Below are 17,687 nucleotides of genomic sequence, written 5' to 3' on the forward strand. Positions count from 1 at the left end.
ACCTTTTATAATGAGTTGTGCAACAGCGCCATATGTTATCATAATGGTGCATTACGTTATATCTTAAGTTATGTGCCATTATGACAACATATAGCGATGATTACATCATTTCAACTTGCTTATTGTAACATCTTGTCACTTTCATAATGCTAGAATGTAACTTCCAGGAATTTGTGTGTTTTTACCATCATGGCGATTGATATGAATTGTTAAAATGTATATAGGACATTTAGAGAAAGAATGATGTAATTATGTATGTTTGTGCGAGTGGTATTACAATGTGTACATAAATCGCACACAAGAAAACTGGCACGAAATTCTGTATTTCGATGTCACACATATCAAATTCACAAAGAAATATTACCAGGTTTAAAGAAACAACCCAAAATGTACTTCCGACAAACATATAAATTCAAAATAGAAAATACCTTGTGCATTAAAAACAAAAACAGAGAATTATGGCGGTAATTCCACACCATACATTTCAACCAATGTTAAAATTTGATACGCCGAATCGCTAAATGTATTGCCATCTCACACGCACTCACACGCACTGTTTTCTAAGCATCATTAGAGTTCTTACCGTGCTCGTGTTACTCACCCTTGGCCACCCCCTCAAGTGTGAAGGCTAGAGTTAGTTCTACTGAAACACGGCTTTCATTCAAACCTCCCGCAGGCCAGCTAGCATAAAAGCCCAGGATCCCACGTGACCTTTAAACTTAATTTAATTACAAGAGCCAATGGATTCGGCATTGTCTACATGTAGCTGAAGGCCGTGTGCGGTCGTTCGTGTTTATCGTCTTGAATACAAATCCTTGCTACTCGGCAGAAAAAAGCAAGAAAATTTGATCGGAGCATTTTGTAAGTGAAATTATACAGTATATGGAAACAGAGGATTGGATAAATGAATATTAATAGCTACTAAGGCAGCCATTGACAGTATGAGCGGCAATCAAAACTCCAATGATCTGGACAAAGGAGTAAACCCCTCGATGGTGAAGGGTTTGAGACAGGGGACCGTAAATGGCATCCCAGAGTCGGATACGGGAGAGAGTGGAGACGATTCTGAGCCTACCTACCGGGCTTATGATAATTTTGAGACGGACACGCAAGACGAGGATGAAATACTTCATCCTGCAAACCAAGGGGCCAAGGAATCACTTCCTCAGCGGGAGGTTCCACTTCCTGTCCCTCGAGAACCTGTTCATTTGCGGGACAATGTAATAGGCAACGGGCAGAACAGGGTAATCAGCAGTGATTCTGATAGTTGTGCAGAGAGTGACGCGTTCCTGGAAACAGAGGGACAGGTGACAGATGGAACCACTACGTCAACGTCAGAATCAGAGGAAACTCAAATGTAATTATACTCTTTCTCTCTCTCTCACACACACACACACACAGATATATATATATATATATATATATATATATATATATATATATATATATATATATATATATATATACCCAGAGCTACTGGCATCTATACTTGCCTTGGTAAGATAAATCCTTCGAAGTATTGCAGTAAATTAAAACACGAAACCCAACTAATAATCATTTTAGTTACGCACACAGACATGTGTACAAGTACAGACAAATATTTCATTTCGGCATCCTGTTTAGAAATAAAAAAATTTTACTGATCTCTCTCTCTCTCTCTCTCTCAGAATGCTGACACCTGTGATAATACCTTAAATTGTTAAAATAATCAGAAATAGAAAACAATTATTCGAAATATTACGTACAAGAAAACTTGTCTCTCTCAAATAGCAGACTACTACGTTTGAGCCATATTTTTTTTTTTAATCTTTTACCATTAGGATGCACCATGAAAAGTATGCATGTAAACACGTGTAGCCAATTAGAGTTAGGAAGGCACAAAGAGAGGAATTTACCGAGTGCGATCTAAGATTATGTAATCTGATAGCTTGTTTCATTTATACTTCTTTACGTACTCTCTACACATGCAAGGGGACGGGAACGACTTGTCTCTTATAACTTCGAAAACACACAATTGGATTGTGCCTCCTCTCTCTCTCTCTCTCTCTCTATCTCTCTCTCTCTCTCTCTATCTCTCTCTCTCTCTCTCTCTCTCTCTGCCCCACCCCGTCATGTGATAGGGGTAGTATCATTAGTAATTATAGTTCAAGCAGCAGTTATTGTACTTGTGTCAATCAAGTATTGGCGACTGTGTCTTTGCTAGCAGAGGCATTTGTGGTATGAGTGTATGCTTCAAATCTTCCAATGGGTCGATATGTACTGATGACATTGTACGATTGATCCTCAAGTTCAGCTTGTAATTAATATTTACACATTGAATACTCTAGTTTAGCTGCATGTTTGTCAAAAATATAAACACAACTTGAGAAATGTTTTAATTTTTCTAAATTCAAAATCCTCACGCTGCTAAGTAGTTGCCGAATTTTAAGTTAATTAGGGGGATTAATATCGGGCATTGTGACCTAAGCCAGTATAGTGCACAACCTCATTTGCCCGATTCAAAATTTGAAGTTCTGTTCTTTAAAAACAAAGTAATATCTTTTGCCCACAATAACAAGGGACTGGAAAGATTTCGGGTACCTCTGCACTTCTAATCACTGATAACGGCTCCGCGTTCATTGATTAATAAAATGCGGTCCGTTCCAGCGTTTGCTTACAAACAGATGGCAAATGATTGTAATAAATCGAGTGAATATTGGAGTTGAGGTACGTAGACAAAACGGATTTTTTTTTAAAAAATATATATTTATTCTTAGATTTAAAAAAAATGTATTTATTATCTATTGATTTCCTTTTTAAGTTAGTTACACGGGAAGGAGATTTCTTGCAATATACTGTATACATGGTTGATCAAACTTGCAAATAGGGAATGCATGCATCTCGGTAAAAATGAGTAATTTTCACATCTGTGTTTTGAACCCGAAAGGTGGATATAAGATTCAAACTATCGGGTCAGCCTTTTTTTCTTCAGAAATCAGGACATCGCTCGGCCATTTTCTTTACGTCACTTATTACGGTGGATGTAGATGTAGGAGTACACATAAATGTAATAGGTTTGATTATTCGCCTGGCGGCGTGCATCTTATATTTTACGACAGAAAAAACCTGACAGTAGTCCTACAGATATTTTGTCTACTTTTCCCGCTATACTGTATCATGTGAACAAAGTAGTTCCAAATATAGTTCTTAATGGCCATGAATTACAACATGGAATTTTGTTCTTGACTGAACGGAAAAGGCCGAGATGTTCTGATTGCCGTTTCTGTTCCTGTGTTGTGACCTTGAGCAGAGCACTTTACTTACTCATTTTTCTCGTCCACAGTATAACCTTCGAAGTGTTGGTGTGCCGTAAATACTAGACTAAACGAAATCTTGGCGTTGAGTCGAAACTTTAAAGTATTTATCAGCAAATGTCAGGACTTTAAGTTCAATAAGACAGCCAATTTAAACAGTATGTTTGCTATCGCCGATCGCGCATCCGTTATCATTTTGTTAATACTATCGACCAAACCAAACTAGCGTAGAAATTTAGTCACCTTGATCAAATATAGTTGTGCTCAAACTTTTCTGTTCGCAGACCACTTGAATATTGCTTAGGGACTTAGCGAACATTTAATGATCTTTAATATTTTTGATTGTATCGTTAGGTAACTATTGCATCCTTTCCGCGGACCACCTCAATGGAGCCTGAGAACCTCTAATGATCTAATCTAATGTGTAACTTTTAAAAAAAATCACAAAGCGAGATTTTACTTTTACGTAATTTATAACAATTTCAAGACTTCACTTGCTGTTATGGACGTTGATTTTTGTTGAAGAGCGCAACCATAATTGAATGAAATGACAATCGCCAGGTACTCGGTAGTACAGGAGGTGCATTTGTACACATTGTACTGTAAATGTCAATTATCTATACAGGTATTTAAGTCAATTGTCCATCACTGTAAAACAATATTAGATGAATTAGGTAAAGGAAAATTCGTATTCATTGTTTATTAATTTAGACTGCTTCTAGTTTACTCCAGTTCCTCTCAAGGAAAATAGTATGTTACTGTCGTTTTGTCCATTTGCATCTTTTATTTCGGTGCCATAGTTTTCTTGTTTATCCAGTTCATTTTCAGACCAATTGCTGTATTTATGCTTTGGCGCTTAGGGCTCATCGGCACTTTGAAGGTTATATCGTGCTGATACACGTAGACCAGAGTGTCTTGGCCTTACCCTAAATACAGACCACGATAACGATCAGGGCTGATCTGATGGTGGGAGTCAAAGCCGCACCCTTATTAAGGCTTAAGATCACTACTTGTACACCTTAAACACTGAGCAGTAACTTCCTTAAAATAAATGATATGTGTTGGCCCTAACCAAAGTTAGACTTGGAAGTTTTCCAAAAGTGTCTTCCACACCCTGGCTGGAAATCTGTTTGTCGGTGATATTTGGAATTTTGCTGACTTAAGCTCATTCTAGTTGGATCGACCAGGGACCAAACAGCAACATTTTGAATAACGTAAATTTTAATCTTTTCCAAACTACAAGTTACAATCTTCCGATGACATTTGAAACTTATTTTCAAAAATGTCAGCATAGTAGAAATGAGCTAGCTTTATTAATTTCAGGCAAGCTATTAAGCGATTATTTCAGCGCAGACATGAATAGTACAGTCGTCTAAACCGAGATAAAGCTATTGTTAGTAGTGCAATAAACTGAGTGTCAAATTCCAGTTTCTTCGTTCCAGATGGGTACCGGTTGTAAAGAGACCTGGCAGTAAACAAGGTGGATCTCCCCCACCTCCCAGTGGAAGCAGCTCAAATGACAGTGATTCGACCAGCAGACCCCAGAGTATGATCCATCGGCCTAATGCACCTGGGTACTCAGTCGGGACGCTGCCTGGGATATCGGCAAGTGGCGAGTATACGAGAGGTTTTGAAGAAAGCAGACGACAGTCATGGCATAATTTGCAGGCCGGCCTGCAGTCAGGCGTCCAAAAGCGTTTGCTACCCAAACAAGTAAGCGTGGGTCTCCTTCGAGATGAGGTCACGGGAACCATCACGCTTGACATCCAGAAAGTTCCCAATGGAGGACCAGGTTTGTGCATTTTAGCCCTTTTTGTTCTACATATTTGTAGTGATGTTTAAAAACAATAACTTTAGCGGGAAGGGCTTTTATTCTCGTGATCAACGCAGGTGCAAAAAGCTACGGCTTACTGTTCGTCACTAACATGTAGCCGCCGTAAGACGGTAAATTTTACCCATAGCTTTTTTTTATTATAGAAGAAACAAAGTGCATGCTCTGGATCAGTTCTGTTATCTTTTCTTAATCTTAGTGGACATGCTCAATTACAGCTCAGTTTAGTTCCTCGCCCCTTCCATTTACTTAACGGCATCCACACCAAGGAAATATTTACTCGTTCTTTCTTATCTAATCATACACCGATAGGTAATGAAACATGCAAAATTGCTTTTAAAGTTTGCTGTTGGGTTCAACCTTTCAAACAGCGGAAGACATTTAAACTTCCGGAGGTATTGGCGTCAGAATCACATTAACATAGGCATCCATATTAATCCCAAATATCCTGATTATTATGGTTTTGTAGAGTAATGGGCTATGTTACTAAAATTCATTGCCCTTGAAGATTCCCTCCCACGTCAACAGTCGTCTCAACACCTCTGCATAAGCTAAGTGCTCCATTAACCAACGAACGTTTGGTAATTTCGGAATTGTCTCTTCCAAAGCATGCATCCGCTAATGTTACCGCATCATCTTAGGAATGAAACGCTTGTTCGGAGATCCTTCGGAAGAGAACATTTAAAAAAAATCTCTGAGTGATTTCTTTACATTTATAGTGGGTTTTGTTTGTTTTTTGGTACAAAATTTGACAAATCTTATTTAAACAAAAAGTATGTGTAATGTAGTACAAATCAGGACTTAATGACTTAGATATCACACGTTATTAAATATAACTGGTTATGTATTGAATTTCCTACGGTTTTGAAGGGTTCTATCATGTTCATATTACATGATTTAGCCTTAACTGTAGACATGTCGCACAGCGTTCAACACTGCATTCGTTCAGTTTTTGTAAATCCCATTTATCAGCACAACTATTTCAGTTAATAGCGCATAAATGTTAAACAATATTTGGTAAATTAAGTAATCAAAGTTTTTGTTGTTTTCATTTACATCTCTTCTCATATAATTTAGTTTGAATAGTCCGTTTTTAGCTATACTGGTCATAAACCAGAAGAGTTTATGGGATGATCCGTCGGTTAACACAAGGTTTCTATTATCGCTAATCCTCCAAAGCTAATTAAAGGATGGCAATGAAATCTTTCACACACACACACACACACACACACACACCGTTGTCTAGTTGATCCTACAATACATGAAAATGATTCCGCCGGAACATCAAATATGGCCGCCACAGTCGCTATCTTGACAACCCCATTATTGATACTCCTGAAAGGATTAATGAACATATCAGCATGGGGTTTTAAGTAAAGGACTTTTTATGATGTCTGCTTGTCGTCCTAAATGACAATGTTGCAGATCTGATGTCCAAATTCTTGTTATTGTACATCATCATGAATGAAAAGTAAAACTGCCATGAGGTTTTCACAAGAAGACATTTTGTCATGTATGGTTCATCCAAAATGGAAATGGTGCCTATCTGATATCCGATATGGCCACAACAGTGGTAAACTTGAAAATATTGTTATCACCTCGCCTCCTGGGATAACTTTTCTATTTCTCAGTTTGTTATCTCGTAGTTCTAAATTATATATATATATATATATATATATATATATATATATATATATATATATATATATATATATATATATATATATATTCTTTCATTTATCAGGGGTTTTTTTTATTATTTTAGATCAATTATTAATCGATCAATGAAAAAGTTGTTCTCAGTACTAGATGAATGTCAGATTTTTCAATGAGCTAAATCCATATCGGCTATTAACGATTTTGGCAGGCAATATCTTAGCTTATTTTACGATAGTTTTGCAATATCGCCTGAATTAATTTATCACGCTTGAAAAAAAATGAGAAAAAAACTCCCGCATTCATTAGGACTAAATTTCAGTATGTTTGAACATTTAACTAGACCTGCTTATCGAAAATAACATGAAACATGTCTTTCCATAAATTAGTTGCATGACAAAATCACAAACAATAGCCAATATTTCAAAGAACTTTTCGAAAATATTCTTAAGTCGAGAGTGCATTTTGTTCCGAATTGTACGAACCGGTGGAAAGTAATGATAATAAGGGATGAACGGGGACCCGGCCCGGCCACCTGGAGCCGGCCACATTTTGCACTATCCGGAAATGCCCGGTCCAGCTGGGGTTTAAGATTAAAAAATTGATCTTGCTGGGTTGGGTCCCCACCCTGTCAGTATTTTTGTATTTATTTATAGAAACCCAGTTTTTTTATTGTTGACACAAATGAGGGTTAGAGAGGGATGGGGAATCCGGACAAAATTGGAGTGAAGAACCCGTCCAGGTAAAAATCGACCTGGCCGGGGTACCCGGAAAAATTTGCCATACCCGTTTATCCCTAATGATAGCTGAGCACATTTCTTTTAGTGTAGGACCACTCCTATTGCCTAGTAGTTAGAGCGTGCCTCGGATGCGGGAGGTCGCGGGTTTGAACCCCGACCGAGTCATACAAAAACTTATAAAAGTGGTACCTAACAGCTGCATCGCTAGGCGCTCAGCAATAAGAGGTTAGTGTTAGGACTGGTCGGCCTGGTGTCAGTATAACGTGACTGGGTGGAACATCATGCCCTGTCTGAGGCATGATGCCACAGTGCTAGACATCACTATAAACTGCCACATTGCAGACACAGTAGCGATATGACTGAAAAATTGTTAAAACTTCGTTAAAAATCCGTATTACACACAAATACACACACACATTCTTTTAATGTATGATGGTATATCGAGGTGGTAAAACTCATCAAGTGTTTCAACTGGATAATTTTTCATTGATTTGGTCTTTTATGTTTGTTTTTATTTTTCTTTACAAATACTTTGTCAAATTTAAGAAATACGCTTTAACTTTTATACGTTTGAAAGATTTTTTAAAAAAGAAATACATGTCAGTGGTTAATTGAAGTTAATAGGAATGATTAGTTATTATAATATTGCTCTGCACGACAACTTTAATAAATACGGACAACACAGTTTAGTGAACGTGTCATGATTCCAATTTGTGTGTTTACTCTAGTGTTTGAAAGAAAAGAATTTGAAGCCTTGTAGGAAAGTAAAGCTTATTCATAGTAATAGAGAACTATGAAAGTGTCTACCGTATCACCTATCTTCTTGAATCAGTCATTTTGGGGTCAGACATATGTATAATCAGTACCTTAATGGCCGATGAGTGTACTGACATGTATCGGCCATTGGAAGGTAAATTTCGGGAATCAAAACCGCTACAAATGTCCGTACTAAACAATGTATGTATTGTGCATGTATGTATGTTGTGGCACTTTGTCTCACCTTAGCACAATAGTGGCTATATGGTGCCAACTAAAGGTAAATGTTTGAACAATATAACACTGAATAACACAGCCACGTTTCCACGATAAACCTTCCAAATGTATGTAACCATCAAGTACAACAAGATAAATATAATGCGAAGAAATGCTATAAATCAGTAAAATGTACATGAAACAAGAAATAAAGGCAATACATGTAAAATCCTTAAAAGACAGAGAGAGAGAGAGGCAGAGACAGAGTAGGTTTAAATCAGTTATCGAGGAATCGAAGACGCAGATATTGTAGATTGTAGCTATTGCCGTGCCAAATGTCAAAACCGAACTTTGATATTTCAAGGTCGGCAGTTCACTCATTGACCCGAGACATCTTGTGTATTGTTTTTTTGTTGTTATTGTTGTTGTTGTTCTTTTCTTCTTACCATTTAGTCAATAAAAACCTGTTAAAATAATGTTTAATATATTTGTCTAATTTTTATATAAAAAGAACGATGATTTCCTTTGCAATTTTGAAGCTGTGTGAAGTTTGCAGGTTCCCTCAGTTCCCTCACTCAATCCACAGTCAGTGAAAATTGTGAAGACTTTAACGGTGGTTCAGTGGTTAATGTACCTGACTCGCGATCGGAATGATGCGAGTTCGAATCAAGCCATTAACAGGCAGAGTCGCTCAGTGTAGTGTGTCTATAGGAAAGGCACTTTATTCCAATAGCCGTGATGTTCAATATAGCATTGGCTGTTGAATGCGGAGAATATTGCTATTTGAGAAAGAAGTTTAGGAGAGTAGAAGAAGAAAAGGTGGTATAGGATCGCCGACTTTTACCTACCGTCATGCATCACGTTTAGGCCTTTATCATCATTTGCCGACAACTTGCATCCAAACATTTACTTGCAAATGGTTTTGTATTACGACCTCCCAGTGTTAAGAATCTGAAAATAACCTAGACGGAGTGGTCGCACACAGCTTTGATAGATAAATTCGGATACTTGATTTAAACCGGAGAGGGACGAAAATTTTAAGCCAGGATCAAAAGATAAGGTCCGTAACTAGAGTTTCTTGCAATCAACCTTAAGCTCAAGCTTACTGTATCCTATATTTGTATCATGCTTTCAGAAATTCCTGATAAACATGCTCTCTTTTTTTTGAGCGGGGGGCTGGGGTGGGCACTGCCCGACCCGGCTAAGTCGACCATTGTTCCCGAACAATATAGTCCATAACAGTTGTATCGTAACGATATAACCTTTCAAGTGTTGATGTGTCATCCATCATGTTGTGTGTGCATTTATCTGCATTAATCAGTTTAATTGTTATTTTCCCTGCAATTTGCTTTAAAGACATTACAGAATTAACAAAGAAACCATTATCATCTCCCGCAACAAAGGTGCTTCACCAACAGTCAGTAAACTATAATAAACTCTTTATTTTATAAATGCATCGATATTCCTTTAGCTACTTGACATCCTTTTAGCTACGGTGTTGTTTTCGAAGGGATCCGCAGATTTACGCATCCTTAAAAGTTTCAGATATTGTGTATATAATTCAGTATATAAACGAATCTGTTTTTCATGGCTCATCGCCGTAATTTTGTAGTCAATAGATATTTGATACCAAAGGAGGCAACATTTTGATTTTGATTCCCTTATGGTCTTGTTTACAAGGTGCCAAGCTCAAGATACATTAACCGATGTACGATCAAGCCCGTATCTACATCTCTCCATCTGTAAGCAATGCATAACATACTTTAGGGACAGCGTAGCAGTATAAATCGAGTAGGAGATAACTGGTGATAAGGCACTTGTTGACGAATACGGACTTACTCTGTGCCTAAAGGAACTCCACTGGACCATCATATTCTGTATATGCTACTTTAGAGCACGATCTCGATCTCTCTCTCTCTCTCTCTCTCTCTCTCACACACACACACACACACACACACACACACATACTCAACATGACTTCGCAACGAAGTCTTTCAGAATAGGTAGATCACAAAAACTTTATGTTCCAGCTCAGCTCGACTGCACGATTCCATCTTATGGTCTTTAAGTGGAGCGGAGGAATTCTCATTAAATCGTACACTGTTGATAAAATAGTAATTAAGTGGTTACATGATCAAAGTGAATCTAGACGGATGGGCTCTCGCTCCACGTGGAGCATATCAACCCCTTGTGTTCTTCATTCGGGTGCCTTTATAAACGAATTATCTTGAACAAATGAAACCGACAAATCCAATTTTAGAAAAGGCCAACCAGTCATCTGGCCGAATAAAACATACAAAAATTTGTTCCAGAGCATTAATATCGAAGCATGTTGCTGTAAGTGATGGACAGCCATTTGGCTGATTTATCTCCAGCGCTAACCGTTAATAGTATTAATTGCCCCACTCTTGATTTATAAAGAGTGACGTGTAAACAGATGACTCAGTTCAGTGCAACTATTCATGAATTAAATGACTTTAAAATAAACTTCTACAACAGATAGAACGACTATTACCAATCAACAGTCATGCTAAATAAATTAAATTAGACACACGACTGTTGAACACTCGCCTCTTTTATAGTTAGGAAAACTTGCAGCGTAAGGACCATAGTTATATCAGAGTGATAAAGTTAATTTTATTGGAATAAGATAAATGAGTCCGTTTATATTGTAATATGTTGCACTTAAACAATCATCCCAATTTTACCTTTGGCTTGAAGCAACTTTACGCAGATATTTAGTTGTCAGATCCTAAAAGTCACACAATGGAAATCTCCCCCCCCCCCAATCGCAGCTGTTCAGCACGTGTTATCAGTTGCGCTGTGAGGCCGTTACGTTAAATTCCATGAGCAATATTCGGTTTTATTGCATGGTTTTGGAGATGTAACGGTTTAATAGTGCGCATTATTTGGATTTATATGACATTTTTACAAGTTTCGCTAAACGTCATTTTTAGATAGGCGAAATAGCCTTTTAGAACCGGAAAGCAGGCAGAATTGATAAAGCAAAAACCTGACGATAAGGGTCAATGCGGTGCATTACTTCTCAATGTACGTCCAGTAAATAGCTAGTAGTTCTTCGCTGAAAATTCATTTTGTGGTTTACTTGTTTATTTTTTTTTTTTTTGTTTTGTTTTGATTTGGCGGTGGGCGTTTGCGTGGACACGAATGTATATGATGGAAATACCATTTTTCACCCGAAGAATACTTTGGGAATTCTTCCAGATTGTATCTACGCAGCCGTAGAGGCCCTTTTTATATTCTCTCCAATAGGTGGAGAGTATTATATTATAGGTGGCAGGGGACAGTTTCGCATATTGACCCCTTGCAAATTTCTTAACTTAAGGGTTTAGTGTGACTTATTGAGCTATTATTGTGTAATAATTAAAGATATGGATATATTTGTGAATTTGTCTTTCCAGCTTGTGTTGTTATTGAAATTAATGTGAGGCATGTACACCTCATGTAGTCACTGCACAGCATGTAGCCAGTGAAATACCAATAATCGGCTAGGAAGCAGCGCTAGTTACTTCTAGCAGTAGACACGTTGATTCAAGGCAAGCAAAATAATTCAAAAACTGATTGGATGCCAATTATTTTGAATAGTATCAGACTATTAGGCACATAATGTTTTTCAAAATTATCGTCCAGGGAAATGGCCTGTGTTTGTACTAAGAGCACCACGTGTTCTTGAAATTGGCCTTCGACGTGAAACATGCATGGATAAATTTGGAGGTGGGGTGCATCAACTTTTTATTCTATGAATTTCCATTGACTTGTCAGATCAAATGAATGATATTCGTATGTGTTGCTTTATTATACCTATCCAAATATATGGACCTTTTTGACCTCACTCGTGTATTTTATTTTTATGATTTTTTTTAAATATTAGGCAGGTGTATGCAACATTAAATTTGTGCATAAAACTGTTCTCTGCCCCCCCCCCCCCCATGATACCAGTTCGTCTCTCAGTCGTTGCCAATTTCGTTTCCGCGCAATAGCTTCAGTTGTTCCCAGTTACCAGACTTTGTGGACGGTTTGCACTTTGTGCAAGGGAGAAGCCTATCAAGGGGGGTGGGGGTGGGAGGGAACAAAGGCCAATGTCAATTTGACTGAAAAAATAAAAATGGTTTCTGCAGAATAACATTCATTCTACATTATATACATTAATCAAACAATATGGATGGCTTAAATTTGGGGCAAGTAAGCTTATTCATTTTGGGATCCAAGGTCAGGGTCACTTTGTCCTAAGAAACGAGAAGTAATTTCTGCACAAACGTTTTTGTTCTATACAGTGTTTCCCTTTAACATCATTTGTGTCAGAGACCTCAAATTCTTAATTTGACCCCGAGTTCTAGCAAAAACAAATTCTTTTCTTTTTAATAAATTTTAGTTTACAGTTTGACCCCCAGTTCTGATACCAAAGGAGATGTTTGACTCTCGATATTGCACCCATTGGTGGAAACACTGTCAATACATGGAAGGCTATGAAACGCAGGGTGGGCATATACTGTGCCGTTCACAATACTTCTGTTAGCTGATAATATTTTGGACTTTGTTAATTTTTTATGCCCAGTATTTAGTGTTAAGATTATATTTTATAGTTGGCAAGTCTTGTGTTGTATTAGGGTAAAGAAAAAAAAACCAAAATAATTTTTTCTCGATGAAACATCCACATTTTCTTGAGCACTTATTGATACATGGAACACACTCATTAATATTTCGTTTCCACGATGATACATATATTGCTGTCGATTATTTAATTAGTTGACTTTTTCATTTTAGCAGAATTCAAAAAGAGTAATTACGCCTGGTCGATAAATCCAGTTTTTAAGTAGATTCGTGCATATTTGCCTTCTTTATATCAAGTACAATGTGAGAAAGCTTGCCAGTAGCTTCTCGTGATTCGTTGGTTCTTCCCAGGGTTTTCCCGCGTTTTTCATTCACCGAATATACTGGCCGCCAGATAAAGCCTATTGTGTGCTGAAAAATGACGTCAATTACATGACATCCAAACAACCAACCATTACAGGTGAAGCAAAGAATAAGTTATTTTGCATCCTTAAGGATGTGTACACTCTGCTATTGCGTAAATTTTACCGTTTTTAGTTTGGGTTTTTTTATTCAGCTTTTGAAAAACTTTGGCCTATAAGGAGTCTTTGTAAATATTTTTAAGGCCTTTTTCGTGACATTGCAAACCCTGATATCCATGCAGTTTCAGAACACGTTACATGCAATGTATAAATAGTAAATTCCAAGTCCTGGGCCTTCCAGATATTAGCTGAAATTGTATCCACATTGAAATCTCGTATCCAAGACGTTGACTGAATCCACATGGAACCGTCTTAAATTGACAAAAACACTAATTGGATATCATCTTACGCTAGAAATGTAATTTAAAGAATTGACACAAGCTTTTTACACATTCAGTACTTTGCTATAACCTCTTGCAGGTCTTTGCATGTACCAACTATAGTTCCCCACCATGTGAGGCGAGTAATTTATTTGCAGTTTGTACACACATTGCTTACAACTGCGAATAAATATGCAAGGAAGAAATGTGAAAAAAGAACCGCCATGTATCAACATCATTTGAATTTCGACACTGAGAAGTCGATGCAATACTGTGCAGATAATCGTATATGCTGTTTGTGGCCGTAACTTGACCATTTCAGGACTCGCGACACTAATTCAGTTCCCATAGGTAGCCCATGCGAACACCACGACATTAAATTTTTGAATGCTTATGATCAGGTATCAGTACAGACATATCCCTGGTGACAGATTATGTGTAGAATAGTGTGAGCCTCTGCCATTTTCTGGATATATATGTTTGAAACGTGTGTTATCAGTTCCGCACAAAAGAGTTAGGTGCTGATTTCAGTAATGAGTCTTCCAAACTTGTGTATGTAAAAGCACTGAAATTCCATCAAGAAAACAATGTATGGTTGGGGCAGTTACAGGTAGGATAAGTTCTCAAATTCTTCTTCTTAATAAAATCGTAGTTTCATTAGCAACCAATCCTGGCCAGCTAAACCCATATATACTCTCCCATTTCTTGAATGGTTCACATTCTTCCATATAATTAGTACCGTTAGTCCTTCATAGCATGACCATCAGCTGGCCATTTCATTATGGCAATGTGCAACCCTACATGTATTCAGCTAATGACCGTCATCTAGCTGTTTCATGGCACTAAGTACTGCGTAGATGTACTTATATGCTGCTTGTGACTGTGACCAGGCCATTTCTTGGTGGCAGTGGTAAAATGTACGTTTTTGCTGATTGTGGCTGTGACTTTGCCATTTCGTGGCGGTAGTGTAGATGTACAAGCTGCTGGTGACCGTCATTTGGACATTTCGTGGCGGTACTATACATATATACGTATATGCTGCTTGTGACCGTGAATTTGCCATTTCGTGGCGGTACTGTACATATGTGTGTGTATGCTGCTTGTGACCGTGAATTTGCCATTTCGTGGCGGTACTGTACGTATGTTTGTATGTGGTGCTTGTGACTGAATTTGCCATTTCGTGGCGGTTCTGTACATATGTGTGTGTGTGTATGCTATTTGTGAGTGTGTTTGGCCATTTCATAGTGGTACTGTGTATATGTATATTAGTCCGAGTTTCCTCTGACCCTTGCCACTTCATTTTTTATATTTAGACATTTATGTTGGGGTGTAGGGTCCGAGTCCAGTCCCTATCGAAAAGTTGGAATTCGCCGACACTATGGGTTAGTCGCTGACATCATCGGTCATACAGTCACGTGAAATCAACAATACACCATTTATAGTGTTGCTGTAGGAAAACAAATCGAACTTATACATGAAAGTCACGTAATTTGTTTTACAGAAAAATGAAATAAAACATAAACTTCTCAAAATATTTATTCTGAAAACAGCGAATGAATATCTGTCAATGTATCAGCAATTTGAAGAAAACCAGATTCACTATGCAGAGAGCACATGTCAATGTGGCAGTCACGTGACTTCACCCTGTTGCAATACCGTCATGTTTCTGGTCGTTGATCTCAGAATAAATATGTTGAGAATTAAGTGTGCATTATATTTATTTACAAACATTAAGTTACTTCTACATAATATGACCAAATTATATGTACAACAACTTTGGAAAATTGTTTATTGTCAATATCACATGATTATATGACCTGATGTCATTACATGTAGGTTGCGAGAAATTTTTTATAGTCATGTGACTCAGAATGCAAATGGTCAGATCCAGGTCAAATTTCAGCAACGATATACTTTCGTCTCGTCTGTCAGCGGATTAAAGATATGACGGATGATATCCTTACAACTTTTAAGGAATAAATCATATTTCTATCGATTTCATGCAGGTATATATCTCGATGAAAGGTCGTTCAAGTTTGCTGGGCCGGCTAGCATGCGGCTCACCCATGCCGACACAAAATGGTGTCGGCGAATTTCAACTTTTCGATAGGAAATGGACTCTTGACCCTACACCCCAGAATAAATGTCGAAATATCAAAAATGGCATGACACGGGTCAGAGGAAATTCGGACTAATGTGTGTATATGCTGCGTGTGACCGTGAATTTGCCATTTTGTAGCGGTACTATACAGAGATATACGTATATGCTGCGTGTGACAGTGGTTTGACCGTTTCATATCGGTACTGTAAAGATGTACTAAAGTTTGTGACCGTAACCTGACCATTTTCATGGTGGTACTATGCATACGTGTACGTTCATGCTGCTTGAGACCGTGACCTGATCATCCGTAAATCTGTTGATAACAGCAGTTCCAAATTCATTCCCACCTGATCAAACAGTGGGTGACAAAACGTATACCTGTCCTTTAAGCGAACTGGTTAAGCTTGTAAGCATATAATTGAACTCAAGGGGATACATTTTAATCCAAATCTCCCAAACATTTCGGCAAACGAATATAATCTATATAATGTCGGATTTCTAATAAGTATTTCAATTCTTGACACACAGAGAGCGGTGTCTATTCTTGCCGCGCACTACGTATGTTGAGCAGTGTGCTCTGCTAGTAACAATGCTATATACCTTTTTATCTCGGTATATTTTAGGATTCTGTACCAGTACGGTTTTATGAAGAAACAGATGTACATGAAACATTCTTCGTCTAAATAGTATCTTTGCAATCTTGAGGTCAGGAAGTGATGGCTTTTAATCTTAATAAACAGACTTATCGTTAAACAAATGTTTTTCATATGCCTCTATAAACAAATGAGATAGGGGAATGAAAGATAAGACGTGTGATGGTGCCAAGGTCAGTGTACCTTGTATTCACCCATTACACTAGAGAAGGAGTCTAATGGGTTCCATGTATTCTTGCCTGTCTTCATAAAAATGAGTTTGGTTTATGAGCCAATATGTCTGACTTTTGTTTAGCAATTAAATATTATGAAATATGTAATAAAAAGTAATGCTAATTTGTGTACGTGAATTTGAAGAAGGTATGAATAAAAACGTTCGATCATAAATTATAAACTGTGTCTCACCGTTCCCTTTCTTACTTTATCCCGATCAGCATTTACATCTTTCGTATAACTATAAATGGGTTAAATGGCAGTTATTGCTGGATATAGCAACAAGTTTCTTCGAGTATGGATAGATGCAAAAATAAAATTTATCCATTGCATGATCAAATAAAACCCGTTTTAGGGATTAACTCTCAGTTGACAGATAACGATTTCCTAACAATGCACAAGCTAAGAGTAATTATTATTAAGAGTCACCGATTTTGTTTTTCATAAACATGTTTGAGTTGTATGAGTTGTAGAATAATAACAAACAGTTCAATACTACAACAGGTAAGGCAAGCTTTAGAACCATAAGACTTTTCAGGGGCAGTACACGCTTTTCCATCAGTGTGCGTCTAGTCTGAATCATGACATTTTGGAAAGTGTGACCTTCATTTCATCCCACAGTTCCGTAATAAATGTGTCAGGCCATTAAACTATTCACATAACACATTTTATAAAGTATTTCTGAATCACCTGCTCCATGAAATATTTACTGTTTGTTTGCCTTGGTTTCTGCAAGCCGCTATGCTATTGGTATCGTATTTCAAACTCGGGCAGAATTAATCAGATTTATAGTGCGCCATCTCCTGGAACACTTGTTGCGTGTTATGGAATAAAGACATTGGAATCGAGGACAGACCGAATATAAGTACCGGGAA

At 37.5% G+C, this 17,687-nt stretch overlaps 1 protein-coding gene across 1 annotated transcript in view; it reads left to right on the forward strand.

Moving 5' to 3' along the window:
• Window positions 1–593: 593 nt before the first annotated feature.
• Window positions 594–17,687, forward strand: part of LOC149800319 (proton channel OtopLc-like) — a 30,169-nt gene continuing 13,075 nt past the window's right edge. Inside the window, exons 1-2 of the mRNA XM_089959907.1 lie at window positions 594–1,357; window positions 4,736–5,085. Of these exons, the coding sequence (XP_089816033.1) occupies window positions 942–1,357; window positions 4,736–5,085 (766 nt within the window). The 5' untranslated portion in view covers window positions 594–941. The remainder of the gene's footprint in view (window positions 1,358–4,735; window positions 5,086–17,687) is intronic.

Source organism: Sinohyriopsis cumingii, chromosome 5 (genome assembly GCF_028554795.1).
Source record: "Sinohyriopsis cumingii isolate HCF-2022 chromosome 5, ASM2855479v2, whole genome shotgun sequence".
Classification (NCBI taxonomy): Eukaryota; Metazoa; Mollusca; class Bivalvia; order Unionida; family Unionidae; genus Sinohyriopsis; species Sinohyriopsis cumingii.